The sequence below is a fragment of the Terrapene carolina genome, unplaced genomic scaffold, assembly GCF_002925995.2.
Source record: "Terrapene carolina triunguis isolate 2854851 unplaced genomic scaffold, T_m_triunguis-2.0 Scaffold58, whole genome shotgun sequence".
Lineage (NCBI taxonomy): Eukaryota > Metazoa > Chordata > Testudines > Emydidae > Terrapene > Terrapene triunguis.
This window is the reverse complement of record NW_020664409.1, coordinates 6,045,790-6,058,985: the sequence shown is the minus strand read 5'-3', so window position 1 is coordinate 6,058,985 and position 13,196 is coordinate 6,045,790. Positions and strand designations below refer to the sequence as shown.

The window sequence follows — 13,196 nt, the reverse complement described above, 5'->3', positions numbered from 1 at the left end:
AATCCTGTAAAGGCTCTACTACAAAGGGAGACCTATCATCTGTGCCATTTGGAGGCTGAGAATTCTGAAGAGTTCTTCCTGAGGAAAAGTCCTATGCTCAGAGCACAGATATGCTCAGCCTCCCCATGGAGATGGGGAATGCCCACTGTGAAGACTGACATGGAGGCTACTGAGAATTATTCAGATCTAAATACCCATAAACTTTGAAATACAAGACAGTGGTAAGTGATACTTGCTCAAATTTACAAGATGAAAGAAATATATAGTATAAACCTCTAGGAGGCAGAAGAGTTACACTTATGAACTGCACTCTGTAGGTTATCATTTTAAAGCTTTCAGATACATATTCTAAAGCAAAATATACAAGAAAGTGGTGACAGAACTAAATTTAGTACATTTTAAAGAGAAAAAAAGAATACTGTTGGTATTCTATCATTTTCTAAGATTCCTCTAATTCTCCCTCTACTAAAAGCAGCCTATCAGATGTTCTTAATATGGCATTGATTTGAAAGTAGAAGCACAATCAGGTTTTTCAAAAATGTCTTAGTTTACAACAGTGATTCTACTTTTCAAAACACTGAAGATCATAATTCTCTCAAATACAAACAGCATATATTCTAGTACACAGTTATTCTATGAATTAGGATATGTGAGCGTGCTCCAGCTGGCACAGTATTCTGTCGTTCCCCCCCCCCCTTTTCTGTCCTGTGCCATCCAACCCGTCCCCGTCCCATTTCTGTCTATTCCTGACCCCTCGATTCTCATCCCAATCCCATTTTCTTCATTTAGCCAATCCCAGTCTCCACTCCCCAGATTTCCCATCCCAGTCCCCTTGCCCAGCAGTCCTAAATTTCACTCATCCAGACTACAGTAACTCCTTGCTTAATGTTGTAGTTATGTTCTTAAAAAATGCGACTAAGTGAAACGATGTTAAGTGAATCCAATTTCCCCATAAGAATTAATGTAAGTGGGGGGGAGGGGGGGGTTAGGTTCCAAGCTAATTTTTTTCACCAGATAAAAGACATTATATACATATACAGTATAAGTTTTAAACAAGTTCTAATCAGAGGATTGTCTGCTCATGAGCTCCCTGAGCTTCTCCTAAAGCAACCGTGTTGATATCAGGTGGGATATTTCCCAGGGAATGCCTTGCTGCTAAATGATGAACTAGCACTCGGCTGAGCCCTCAAGGGTTAACACATTGTTAATGTAGCTTCACACTCTACAAGGCAGCACCAAGGGAGGCAGGAGACACAATAGAACAGCAGCTGCAAACACTTCCCTGGGGAAGCAGAACATGATTATGAACCTATGCTATCCCTCTGGAGCGCACCACTCCTTCCTCTGGATGGCGCAAGCACGGCTGCACAGGTGTCTACTTTCCAAAGTGCCAGGCTGGGGTGGAGGTGTGTGCACTCAACTCTGCCCCAGGCCTGCCCCCACTCCACCCCCTCCCCAAGTGCATCCTCTCTCCTCCCCCTAGCCTCCTGACCGCCCACAAAACAGCTGATTGTTGCAGGCGGGAGGTGCGGAGAGGGAGGGGGGAGTTGCTGATCCAAGGGGCCGCTGGGGTGTGGTGGAGGGGCGCTGCCAGCCCACCCTGGTTCCAAGCCCCCACGGTCAAACAATGTTATAAGGAAACACTGCAAAACTTTAAATGAGTATGTTCTCTAATAGATCAGGGACCTAACGATGAAACAATGTTAACCGGGATGACGTTAAGTGAGGAGTTACTGTACTTGTCCCAGTTCTCCCTCCCAATCCCATTGTCCAAACAACCCCAATTCTCCTTCCCCATCTCCTCATCCAATCTGTGTCTCCCCCACCATTACCCCATGTTTTCCATACCCACTGGCTCCCAGTCCTAATCTCCTACCCCAGACTCCCTTGCATCTCAGTTCCAATCCCCGTGTGTCCCCTCTAGCTACTTGTCCCACTCTCTTTGCCCAGCCTGTCTCAGTTCTTCACCCCACACCCCAGCTTCTCGCCAGATGTGTTTCCCCTCGCCCCCGTCCTCAGTACTAATCTCTCTTTCCACCCCCAGTTCCTCAGCCAATCTCTCACTCTCCACCCCCTCCCACACACACCAATTGGGTCCTAGTTCCCACCTCCACCCTATTTCTCTCTCTGGCTCCCAGTCCCATTCTCCTTGCCCAGCCTCCCACCCAACTAATAGTCCCAGCTTGTCTTCTGCTCCCTCTCTTCCCACACCCTTTGTTAGGCTCTGCTGAAGGCTGCTTGTCACAATCTAGTCCATCCACCCCTGAAGGTCTATCTATTGCCCCCTCTGCATTCGAACCAGACAGTTTCCTCCTCCATGGCTGCCTAGCCATCAACAGGAGTGTCACTGACATCACAGAAAGGAATCTTCCTGTTCTCAGTTCTGTTGCCCAAACAGACTTGGTCCACAGCAGCCCCAAGCTGCAATTACTGGGAAAGTCCTGCTTAGTGTCAGGCTGCAGCATGCCCAGTACAGACAGAATCTTTGGGGGGATTTAGTTGCTGAAATTTATTAAGTCTCTACTAAGAATGTACAAACTGCACTTTTTCCAAAGGCTTATAACTTGGCCAGCCTTCAGCACATTTTCATAAAGGACAGCAAAAAGGCACATCACTGAAACAAAGGCTACCCTCCTCCTAAATTTCAAGTCACAGTTCAATGCCTGGGAGCACAAGCGCTTTTCAAAGAAAAGGTTACCAAAATTGTTTTGCATGGTCAAAACAATATTTTTCCCTAGCCTTGTTCTTGGAAACGGGTGAACCATTTTGGCTGAAATTTTCCAAAATATTCAGCATGAGGCAGACATCAGCCATAGAACATTTCTGCCCAAAAGGTTACTGTTCAGAAAAGTTGTAAGCATCTGAAAAAACGGATCTTATAAAGGGACTTGTTGGGCAGCCTTAGTAATAGGCAGGGCTCGTAACAATGCCTATGATAAGACCAACACCTCTCATGAAAGCCTAACCTTGCACTCCACAAGTGTCTGGGCTATTGACACTATACCCACAATTTTTGTAACTGTAGCAACCAGCAACAATGTACAATTAAAAATACTCCTGCTTTTATTTTAGCTACCAGCTGAGGTGTCTCAGATTAGGGGATTCTCTCGCAGAAATGCAATTTACAGATAAATTCTTTAAGAGTGTGCAGATTCAATAGTTGAATACACTCAAATTATGTACGATAACCAGCTAGTTTTCAGGCAACTGTTACAAACATATAAGGATTTAAGACATTCTATAAAACAGAAAAATCTATTAGAGTAAAAATAGCTTTATAATTACAATTCTCAGAACAGCTGAATTATTGTCAGTCCTCTGTGTTTTGTTATGAGACTAATTTTTTACAATGCTTTTTACACCTGTTAAACACATCACACACAGCTTACCCAGATTTGCTGTCATGGACTCCAGATCTGCTAAAAACCCTGGAACTTGCTGGAGTTGTTCCTGCAGCTCTATTAGACTACTCCTCTTCTTCTCCCAGTGTGCAGAAAGCATCACAACTTCGCTATCCACTAGCTGTAATATTTACAACCAATGATAAAACTTAGTTTGTATTTACTTGCAAAATAGTGATTATTAATTCATGAACTTCAGCTTTATGAGCATCTTGATTGATTTGTATAATCCATGCAGTCACAAAGCCTATGACTAGAGCAATGACGTTTCAGTGATGAAACATGTTCACAGTATGCTTTAGTGCAAGTTGCGGGGCGGGGTGTTAAAAAAATGTTTAAGTTCAATATGGTCTAACAGGAAGTCTCCATAAAATGTAGACTTTACTATTTATTATCAAGTATTTATTTCTACTTATTTCAGGAATAAACATTTATAAAACAGCTTCTCTGTGAAGATTCTGGCCCTCCTCTCCCCCAAGTTTAAGCTCTTAAGCATCTTAATAACCTGTCCTTCAGGGCGGAGTGATTTAAATCAATCAGTATTTAAATCAGCAAGCAGGAAACGGATTTAAATCATCTATTTTTATCTTGTTTTATATTTGTACTTTTTAGTTATTTTTGATTCTCAATGATTGGTAACCATTAAAACATGTTGATTTGCAACAAAATATAGCCTTTACCCTAAATTGTGCTTCATTTTTCTTAACCAGGAAAATTGCTTAAATCATCAGTATAGATTAAGTATACTATATAGCTTTACATACATTTATTCAGATTCTTAATTTTTATTATGTTATGCATCATTTCACTTTTTCCTTTCTTATTTACTAGATTATGTTTAATTTTATTTATGTCAAGGTCTACTTGGATGGAAATTCAAATTAAATTAAAATGGACAAAAACAGCATTTTAAAAAACTTATTTATTAGTTTATTCCTAGGAGAATTCTGTGCCACTGCAGGCACACAGAAACCTGTCCCCTCGCAGACTCTCTCTGCATTCACGCAGAAAAATGGTTTCTGTGTGGAAGCAAAGAGAAGCTGCACCAGTGCTCACTCACCCATCCCGGCAGTGGGAGTGCATCTGGTTGGGTACCCAGAGCAGCCAGGGAAGAGTCACTGCCCAGGAACATTAGTCCCAGCTGGGCAGGGTGAAGAGGGGGGTGGAGTTCCCCCTCCCCTGCCCGGAGCAGCTGGGGCTGGGTCAGATCAACCCCCCAGAAACCTCCCCCAGCTACAGGAAGCTCTTCAAAGCGGGTTGGGGGCAGGGCTGGCAGGAGGTGAGGCTTATCTGGGGGGGCTGGGTGTGGGTCCAGATGCATGGGGGTTGAGCAGACAGAGGAGCAGCTCACCATACAGTGACCCCTCCCCCCCACACTTCCTGGTCCCATTGCGCCTCAGCCATGGGTGGAGAAGTCATTGTACAGGGAGCTGCTCCCCTATCCGCCCAACCCCCATGCATCTGGACCACCTCCCCGCCAAGCCTCACCCCTCCACACACCCAGAAGCCCCCCATTAACCCCCTCTCCTGCATCGGAGCCCTCCGCACCCAGAACCCCTGATTCGCCAAGCCTCACCCCCTGCATCAGGAACCCTGCCACACCCAGACCCGCACCCAACTGAGCCCCAACCAACTACACCCTGGCCCTCACCCCACCAAGCCCCACTCCCCCAGCACCTAGACACCCCGCTGAGCCATCCATACCCAGACCCGCCCTGAGCGCTAACCACTTCCCCTGAACCCTGCAGATGCCCATTCCCCCTGCACCTAGAACCCCCAACAAGCCCCTGTGCATCCACATCCCCCACACAGAGTTGCCCGCACCCAGATTGCGCCACACAGAACCCTAAATACTCGAGGGAATTGTGTGCCAAAAAAATTTTAAAAATTAAAATTCTGCAGACCATTTTCAATTATTTTGGTAATTTATTTCAAAATACTTGTCAGGAAATAATTGAAAATTGCATGATTATATTGTGTTATTTTGACAAAGTATGCAGAATTTTGCAGAATTTTAATATTGTGTGTAGAATTTTTATTTCTTGGTGCAGAATTCCCTCAGGAATATTAAGTTAAATAAAACTTCCCTAAATGTGCTTGATACATAAGAAAAGGTTTATCAAAACATGTTCTACTTTTAAAACCAACTGATTTATTAAGCAAAGGGAGAATTATCTATATTAAGTGAATTGAACAGAATGTTTCTGGTCACTACATCCTTCAACATTTTAGAACTAGTTGATCTCATTCTCCCAAACCTAGTTTTTAATACATAGATTGGAAGAACTTTCCCTGCTTTTTCAACTCCAACTGGTTTCTTAACTCTGAATGAACTTGATGAGTAAACCAAAAGGAGGAAAATATTCTTCTGCAGGTATAAAGACAGGCTACTGCTATCAAAAGCTGTTTTAGCACTTAAACTCTGATTCCAGGTGCTTAGCCAGTGATTTCCCCCAGTGCAGTAGTAGACTTTCTTTACAACTTGCAACAAACATGTGCTTAGTATTATTTTTATTTAATTTATATTTAAATAAATTATAAATTCAGGCCTTAACATAACAGTCATAATTTCACATTTATTTTTAAAAAATAAAGCTGTATTTAATTTAAATTTTAAAAATCTGATATTTTTATTTTAAAAACATTAATTTTTATCTGCCCTGCTGCCCTTACAATTAAGGACGGAGAGCTCCCAATTCACATCTCTGGGTCCTCTGAAGAAGTCCTCAAGGAAAGAAACGTGAGATTCCAGACATTTATAAGGTTAAAAAATATGCAGCTCTAAAAGTTGTTGGGTTTTTTTGTAAGTCCTTCAGACCTCTTTAAACATTGTCAAGGAAAAGAGGGCACAAAATAATTTCCAACTGCCATCATATCATCTTTAAAATATAAACAATACAATGCTCTATGTGAACACAACTGTTGGAATTATTAATATTTGAAATTAATATGGGAAACCAAACACTAATTTAATCATAAATTCCTTTAATACATTCAAAGGCCAAACGGTACTTATGCAATAACTCTAACCATGCCTAAAAAGCCTAAATAATAAGCGAACAGTAACCAAAACACGTATAAGTATCTTGATCAAGATACTTACAAACTCAGGCTAAACCCAGAGTGCTTAAACCCATATCGATCGGCTCCAACATGGTCAGGCAGGTATTAGCAATGAACCCTTTAAGACTTTACTTTTTATACCTTTAACAAACAAGTGATGTCATTGCCAATTACTGACTTCAGCTAAAAAAACAATTTGAGACAGTTCACCCTTATTTCCAGTCTTAATCCAGATAAGGTTTACAACCTCCTTTCTTCAAGGCCTTTCCTCCCCTCCTTTTTGCTGTACAACAGTTTCCCATTGCACCTGGGTTCACATAGGCTTTAACACTGGTGCGTGGGGTGGGGAAGGGCCGTGTTGGCTCATGTTAGACAGATTCTCTGTTTGATATAAAACCATCTTCAGTCACCCCTACTGATCAGAAGCTCTCTTTTTAGAAACTTCCCCTTATCTTATTAGTTATTCTTTGAACCAGACATACTCCCTATTTTATTCCTTCTGGCCTTGTAGTTCATTGTTTTCAAGGCCTTCCTTCTACTTGCTAGTCAGGGCCTCTCTTTACAACACACACTTCCTTAACCAAAATCTTAAGCCAACATTAATTTTATACTTCTCCTACAAAAGGATTCTCAGTACTGGATACAGGGTTTTATCTAGAGTGGAAAATATCATTTAAATATGAAGTTGTAAGCTGGAAATGTAACCTAAATTAATATAACACTTTTCCAGCACTCTATGATTAAGGAAAATAAATACAATAAAGCAATGAAGCTTTCTTCACATATTATTGTCATGGGGAAAAATGTGAAAAACTTCAGGCATGACAGCTCAAAAATGGTCAAAGCAATTTTACAGAGCAGTGGAGGTAAACCTTTGACAGCAGATGATTGGACTCGAAGACCAAAGAGGTTCCCTTCCAGTCTTATGTTCTAAATATCAACATTTATAACCATATTAACTATTTTGCATCAGTTTAATCTTATGTTATAAGCCTGCTTTAGTCTTTACTGAATTTTAGAGCTATTTATAATTTTCACATACATGATGCTTGGAGAATAATAATAGCTCATATTTAAGTTTGTAGATGCTTGTTTTATTAAATTAAGTGTTTAGGCTAATGACAGAAATTTAGGAGAAAACTGCTTTCTTCCCAAATTAGTGATAAGGAGAAAAGCTTCAAGAATACCTTCCCTTTGTTAAGGGATAGGAAGATATTCTTCTTCTAGGATTTCAAAGAGAAGTAGTGAATAGTAACAAATTTATCAAGGATACATACCTTTGTTTACACCTACAGCAGCACGTAGAGTACAGGAACTACAAGTGTAGCTACACGCTGCAGTGAAAGGCTCTGGAAGCAGGAAGACAACAGGGCACTACACTGCCAAAAATATCAGTGTATACGTGTGGGGCACTGCTTGGAAACGTAGAGAGCTCGTGAATGGTATATACCATGGGGGAACAGGCAGGTATGGCACTCTACTCCCCTAAGGCACACCTCACCGTGTATCCTGCTACTTATACCCCAGCTAGCGGGGCATGCAGTGTCTGTACATTACATACTACCACAAGTGAATATGTACCTTAAGTCACCCGTCTGGTATAGTAAGGAGTTTTTAAATCTGAAGCAACAGACTTTGTAGGAATTTTGGAAATTCTGCTTCAACAACTACTACATGCTAAATACAATAGAACTTCAGCGTTACGAACACCAGAGTTACGAACTGACCAGTCAACCACACACCTCATTTGGAACTGGAAGTACACAATCAGGTAGCAGCAGAGACCAAAAAACCCAGAGTGATGAACAAACTCCATTCCTGAGGTGTTTGTAACTCTGAGGTTCTACTGTACTGGATTAAATCAAGTAAAAATAGTCATCTAATTATCCAACTGTAATGTAATTTGGTCTCAAAATACTGATATTTATTAGAATTTTTAAAAAAGTTTCACAGCTCTTCAGATATTTTAACAGATGTAATTTTTTTTTTTCTTACCTCTCCAGCTTTTGCACATTCCTTAGCTCCTTTGTGAAGGGCCACCCAAGTGTCTTCATACCTGAACAGAATAAAAAATTAAACTTTTGTGGTTATGCTTACCATAAATTCAGTCCCAACTCAAAATAAACATTATGAATGTTGGTGTTTCATCTTATCTGTGTATTTCTAAATGCAAATTTCACATTAGTAGCATATTTGTCCCAGTTGAAAACTTTGCATTTGCTGCTTAGTGCTCCATGGATTTCCTAAACTGCTAATTAACCTGACTAGAAAACACAGCCGAGTCATATCTTCAAAACTGTACAGAAAAAAAAACAAACAAACTAAAAACACTAGTGGAAACACTAGTCCCACGAGGAAAGCAATAAAATACTAACATTAAAGATCTTATAATTGTATACAACACAAATAGCATTCTGATTAGGATTTTTTTTTTTTTAAAGGTATACGTGCCTATGGAATCTGCGCTCGAATACATACATCCGTGTAAACTTTTACTGGAACACTCAGTAAGACCATTGACCCCAGAGTTATTTAAGCAGCTCTTCATCCATACAGTGACTGTTTATTACAATGCCAGGTGCACTTCCGGATACTGCAAATATAAACTATTATTTTTATTAATTATTTACAGTAGCACCTAAAGGCCTGAAGATTGAGGACCCACTATGATAAGTTCTTTTGGGCTGAGATACTTAAGATATACAAGTATGTGTAAAATAAATCAGAGGGAATTATGGAGGTGCCATATGCGTTTTCATAGGCCAGAGTGGATTGATTTATATCCAAGTGATTTAAATCACCAACTTTAATCATGATTTAAAAACAAACAGTAGAAAATCTTGAGTAAATAACTAAAATACAAATTGATTTAAATCAAGAGGTCAATTCTCATTGGTTGGTAACCATTAAGCCATGTTGATTTGCAGCTAAATATAGCCTTTATACTAAATTTGGTTCTTTTTTGCTAACCAGGAGGACACACTATATCTATACACCTTTTTACACTTTATGTTACAACTGAATTATGCATATTTCTAATTAACTCTTTGGAATTCCCCCCCACACACACACACACACACACACGTGATTTGTGTCAAGCTGTAACTGGATGAAAATTAGAATTCAATTAAAATGCATAAACATAGCATTTTCTAATGATTATTAGTTTAACAAAAGTAATTTAGATATGCTGGACACCTAAGAAAAAGTTTATCAAAACACGTTTTGCATTTAATACTAACCAATTTATTAAACAAAAGGAAGTAACTGTAGTAATAAGTGAGCTGACAGTGACTAAAAACAAAGGCCAAAATGCACAGAAACTTAGGTGCCTCAGTCTGGGTTTAGGCACCACTGTGATTCACAAAACACCCGCATACCCGTGGAGGTGCCTAAACTCACAACGCCTAAATTTTCAGGGGAAGAAAGTCCCAAGCTTCTGCTGCCTCACTCTAGGTACCCAGATGCCTATCTCCTGCCTAAGCCCCAGAGCAATGCATGAATGGGGGAAGAGACATTCACTTGCCTAACTCACATGCGGGACCTCATCCAGTAGGTGATCTCAAAGGCCATTACCAGATCAGGTCCCATTCAAAATCTGGTCAGAGGAGGACTAGTTCCACAAAGATCTATGCGTAAGGTTGGCATGGAAGAAAACATGAAAGTGTTTTTGGAAGAAATAAACATAGGCAAAATGACTAACATAGTTGGTGAGGCATAGCAGTGGACATGATAAAGTACAAAAGCAAGTCAGTAGGAAGGACCTACATTACAAAAGAACTTGAAATGGTAAGTACCAGAAGCTTGTACACGGTCTACTGGAGAAGGGAAATCCAGCAGAAGAACTCTATATTGCAGGGGTGGCCAAACTATGGCTCACAAACCACATGGGACTCTTAACCATTAAAGTGGGGCTCACAGAGCCTTCCACACCCCCCCCCCCATTCTCCCCTTTCAGAGCTCAGCACCTCTGCCTGGCAGTGGGGTAGGGGCTTCTGCCCAGCGGGGAGGGGGAGGGTCTTGAGGCTTCAGCAGGAGTAGGGCTGAAGCCCTGAGCCCTTGAAGGCACCTCCCACAGGGTTGAAGCCCCGAGCCCCAGCTCTCGAACTTCTGAAGATTGTCGTGTGCAGCTCGGACACCCCTGATATACTGTAATGTGTTTCTGGCACTAAGCATTAGAAATTGTCACCTTGACAAATACCAATGTTTTTGAAAGATGCCCATTTCAGATTTATACATTCAGAAACTAAAGTGTACAAAGATGAAGCACTTTTCATACACTAGCCACTACTTCTATTTTAATAGAGAAATGTTGTCACACTTGGACTACTTAAACATAGGCCAGATGAACGCAGTGTCATTTCCACTCCAGTTTCAGGAACCTATGCAGACCAATGTTGACATACACTGTGTTTGGCATTTACTAGACACAAACTCAGCCATCAAAGGATATCAAAACAAAGCTTTGAAAAATAAAACAGTTGAACAAAGACCACTAGGCAATTTATGAATTTGGCAAAAGCTTCCAAGAAAATACAACATGAGCGGCGGGAAGAGAGAAAAGAAGTTTCTAGAAACATTATGTGAATAAAACAGGAAAGGCTTATGAAACTATAACAAAATACTTTAACACCCTTTCTTATGGAGACTACTTGACACTCCAGCATGAAGAGAGATTAATTGGTTAGAGGTAAAAAAAACTCCACAGGTTACACAGCAGTAAAATATAAATGGCACCTAAATTAACTAGTTTCTGGTGAGTGACCTTTATTTCTTAGAATATTGCTTCTGTATATTCAAAAAAGATATGTTTCACCATTACCAATGAACTTCTAGTACTTTAGTGCACACTAGGTACGCACACACAAGTGTCCCCTCTCAAGTCTGAACATGAAGATCCAAGACTATAAGAGGGATGAAGGATCCCTCCTCTCCCCAAAATGCCTCAGGGCAGGCCTACAATTAAAACGGTACAGTGGCACAGTTGCACCATTGTAGCGCTTCAGTTAAGACCCTACTACACCAACAGGAGAAGCAGGCATAGGCACTCCACCTCCGGAAGAGGCATTAGCTATGTCGATGGAAGACACCAGGGGCTAGGTCAGTATAATTGTGTCACTAGGGTGTGGATTTATAGAGTAGACCTGGCCTTAGTTCCTTCAACTAAGCTTCAATGTCTTAAAACATTGAAAAAGGAAAAGTGGGGAGGGAGTGCATCTATCTAGATATAATACACAAAAAAACTACAATTACTGGTAAATTACCGGAATTGCTGCTGCATAAGCATAATCTTGCTTATATGAGTTCACCAAAGAGTAAGACTCCCAGGAAGATATGCACAGTACTTGCACAACTGCCATGCCAAAATGAGGATCAGACCCAGATTCCAAATTGAGATTAGTACTTAATAAAATATATGTATAGAACGCCAGCTAGAAAAAGTACAAATCTCCAAATTAAGAAGTTATGGAAACACACCATTGAAACCACCTTAGCCCTAGCAGAATGACCTTCAAGACCCTCAATTACTGTCATCCTACCCCAAAACACTCTCAATACACAACCACTAAGATGCTGAATAGTGGTCCCTCTATTTTTATCCTGCAGTGTTACAAAAAGTTTGATGAACTTTCTAAATCCCCTGGCCTAGTTATATAAAAAAAAAAAAAAAAAAAAAAAAAAAGAGAGAGAGAGAACACTGCGTGGGTTTGGTATTCCCCCACCCAAACGCACACATACAGGAAGTATGGAACCGATCTTCTCCAAAGACAGATTCTGGGGAAAAGGGTAGGAAATTAATGGCCTGCTTAAGGACAAACTCAGTTACCACTTACTGGAAGCAGGTTTCAGAATATCACTTCAGACTTAGAGGAAGAGAAGATACTCAAGAGATACTGTAGGCTAATTTAAAGCTTTCACTAAAAGCTTTTTATTTTTAAAGCAATAGTTTTTACAGGATTTTGTAAAGCACCTTCTAATAAGTTTCTTTAAAGTAGTTTTGAAAGGTGGCATGAGAGCCTCATGAAAAAAGGGTCACTTAAATAACAGGGACCAAAAGAACTGGATTAAAGAGATATCAACTTGGAAAAAAAAAAAAAATCACATCTAACATTTTTCTACCTTTTCTTACAAGCACTACCCAATATAAACAGGACAGAAAAATAACTAGAAAAACAAATATACTGCATTTTAGCAGGTTCGCTTTCATAAGTTTTTATAAAAGCCCAAATTAATAAGTAAAAAGAAAGCAATCATTCCATTTTTAATTTCTCAGATACTGGTATTAATTTTATTCAGAGGTTCATTAATGGAGTCAAATGGATTTTGACCAATTTCATTATGATTGGACAGTAATGGAAATAGTGCATGGAGGTAGTAATAACTAGGAAACATTGGACAAACGAGCAGAGAATTTTAAATGGCAGTATGAATATGTTTGTGTCTTTCCTTGAGACATGGCTTGATTCAGTAGATTTCAACTGTAATTATTCAGAATTATTAAACTCATGATCAGTGGATGAGAAAATTTATATTTTAAATTTTTGAGAAATCTTAGTCTGAATAAGAATACATCATACCCTTTTAAATGGCTTCTTCAACATATAAAGCAAAAATAAGTAGTAGTAGTATGCAAAATAGGCAATTTTAAGTGGTTGAGTGTCAAGTAATTTTATTCTAAAAATAACTGAAAGTTTATACTATAGACTTCAGAAACAAGAAATGACAGAGCAG

The 13,196-nt window shown here is 39.9% G+C and overlaps 1 protein-coding gene across 2 annotated transcripts in view; it reads right to left on the bottom strand.

The window, feature by feature from the left end:
- DTNBP1 (dystrobrevin binding protein 1) overlaps nucleotides 1–13,196 on the bottom strand; it is a 168,405-nt gene that overhangs the window by 137,426 nt on the left and 17,783 nt on the right. For both annotated transcript variants that reach the window (XM_024200753.2, XM_024200754.2), the window contains exons 4-5: nucleotides 8,460–8,520; nucleotides 3,390–3,522 (exon numbers count right to left, since the gene is read on the bottom strand). In XM_024200753.2, the coding sequence (XP_024056521.1) occupies nucleotides 3,390–3,522; nucleotides 8,460–8,520 (194 nt within the window). The remainder of the gene's footprint in view (nucleotides 1–3,389; nucleotides 3,523–8,459; nucleotides 8,521–13,196) is intronic.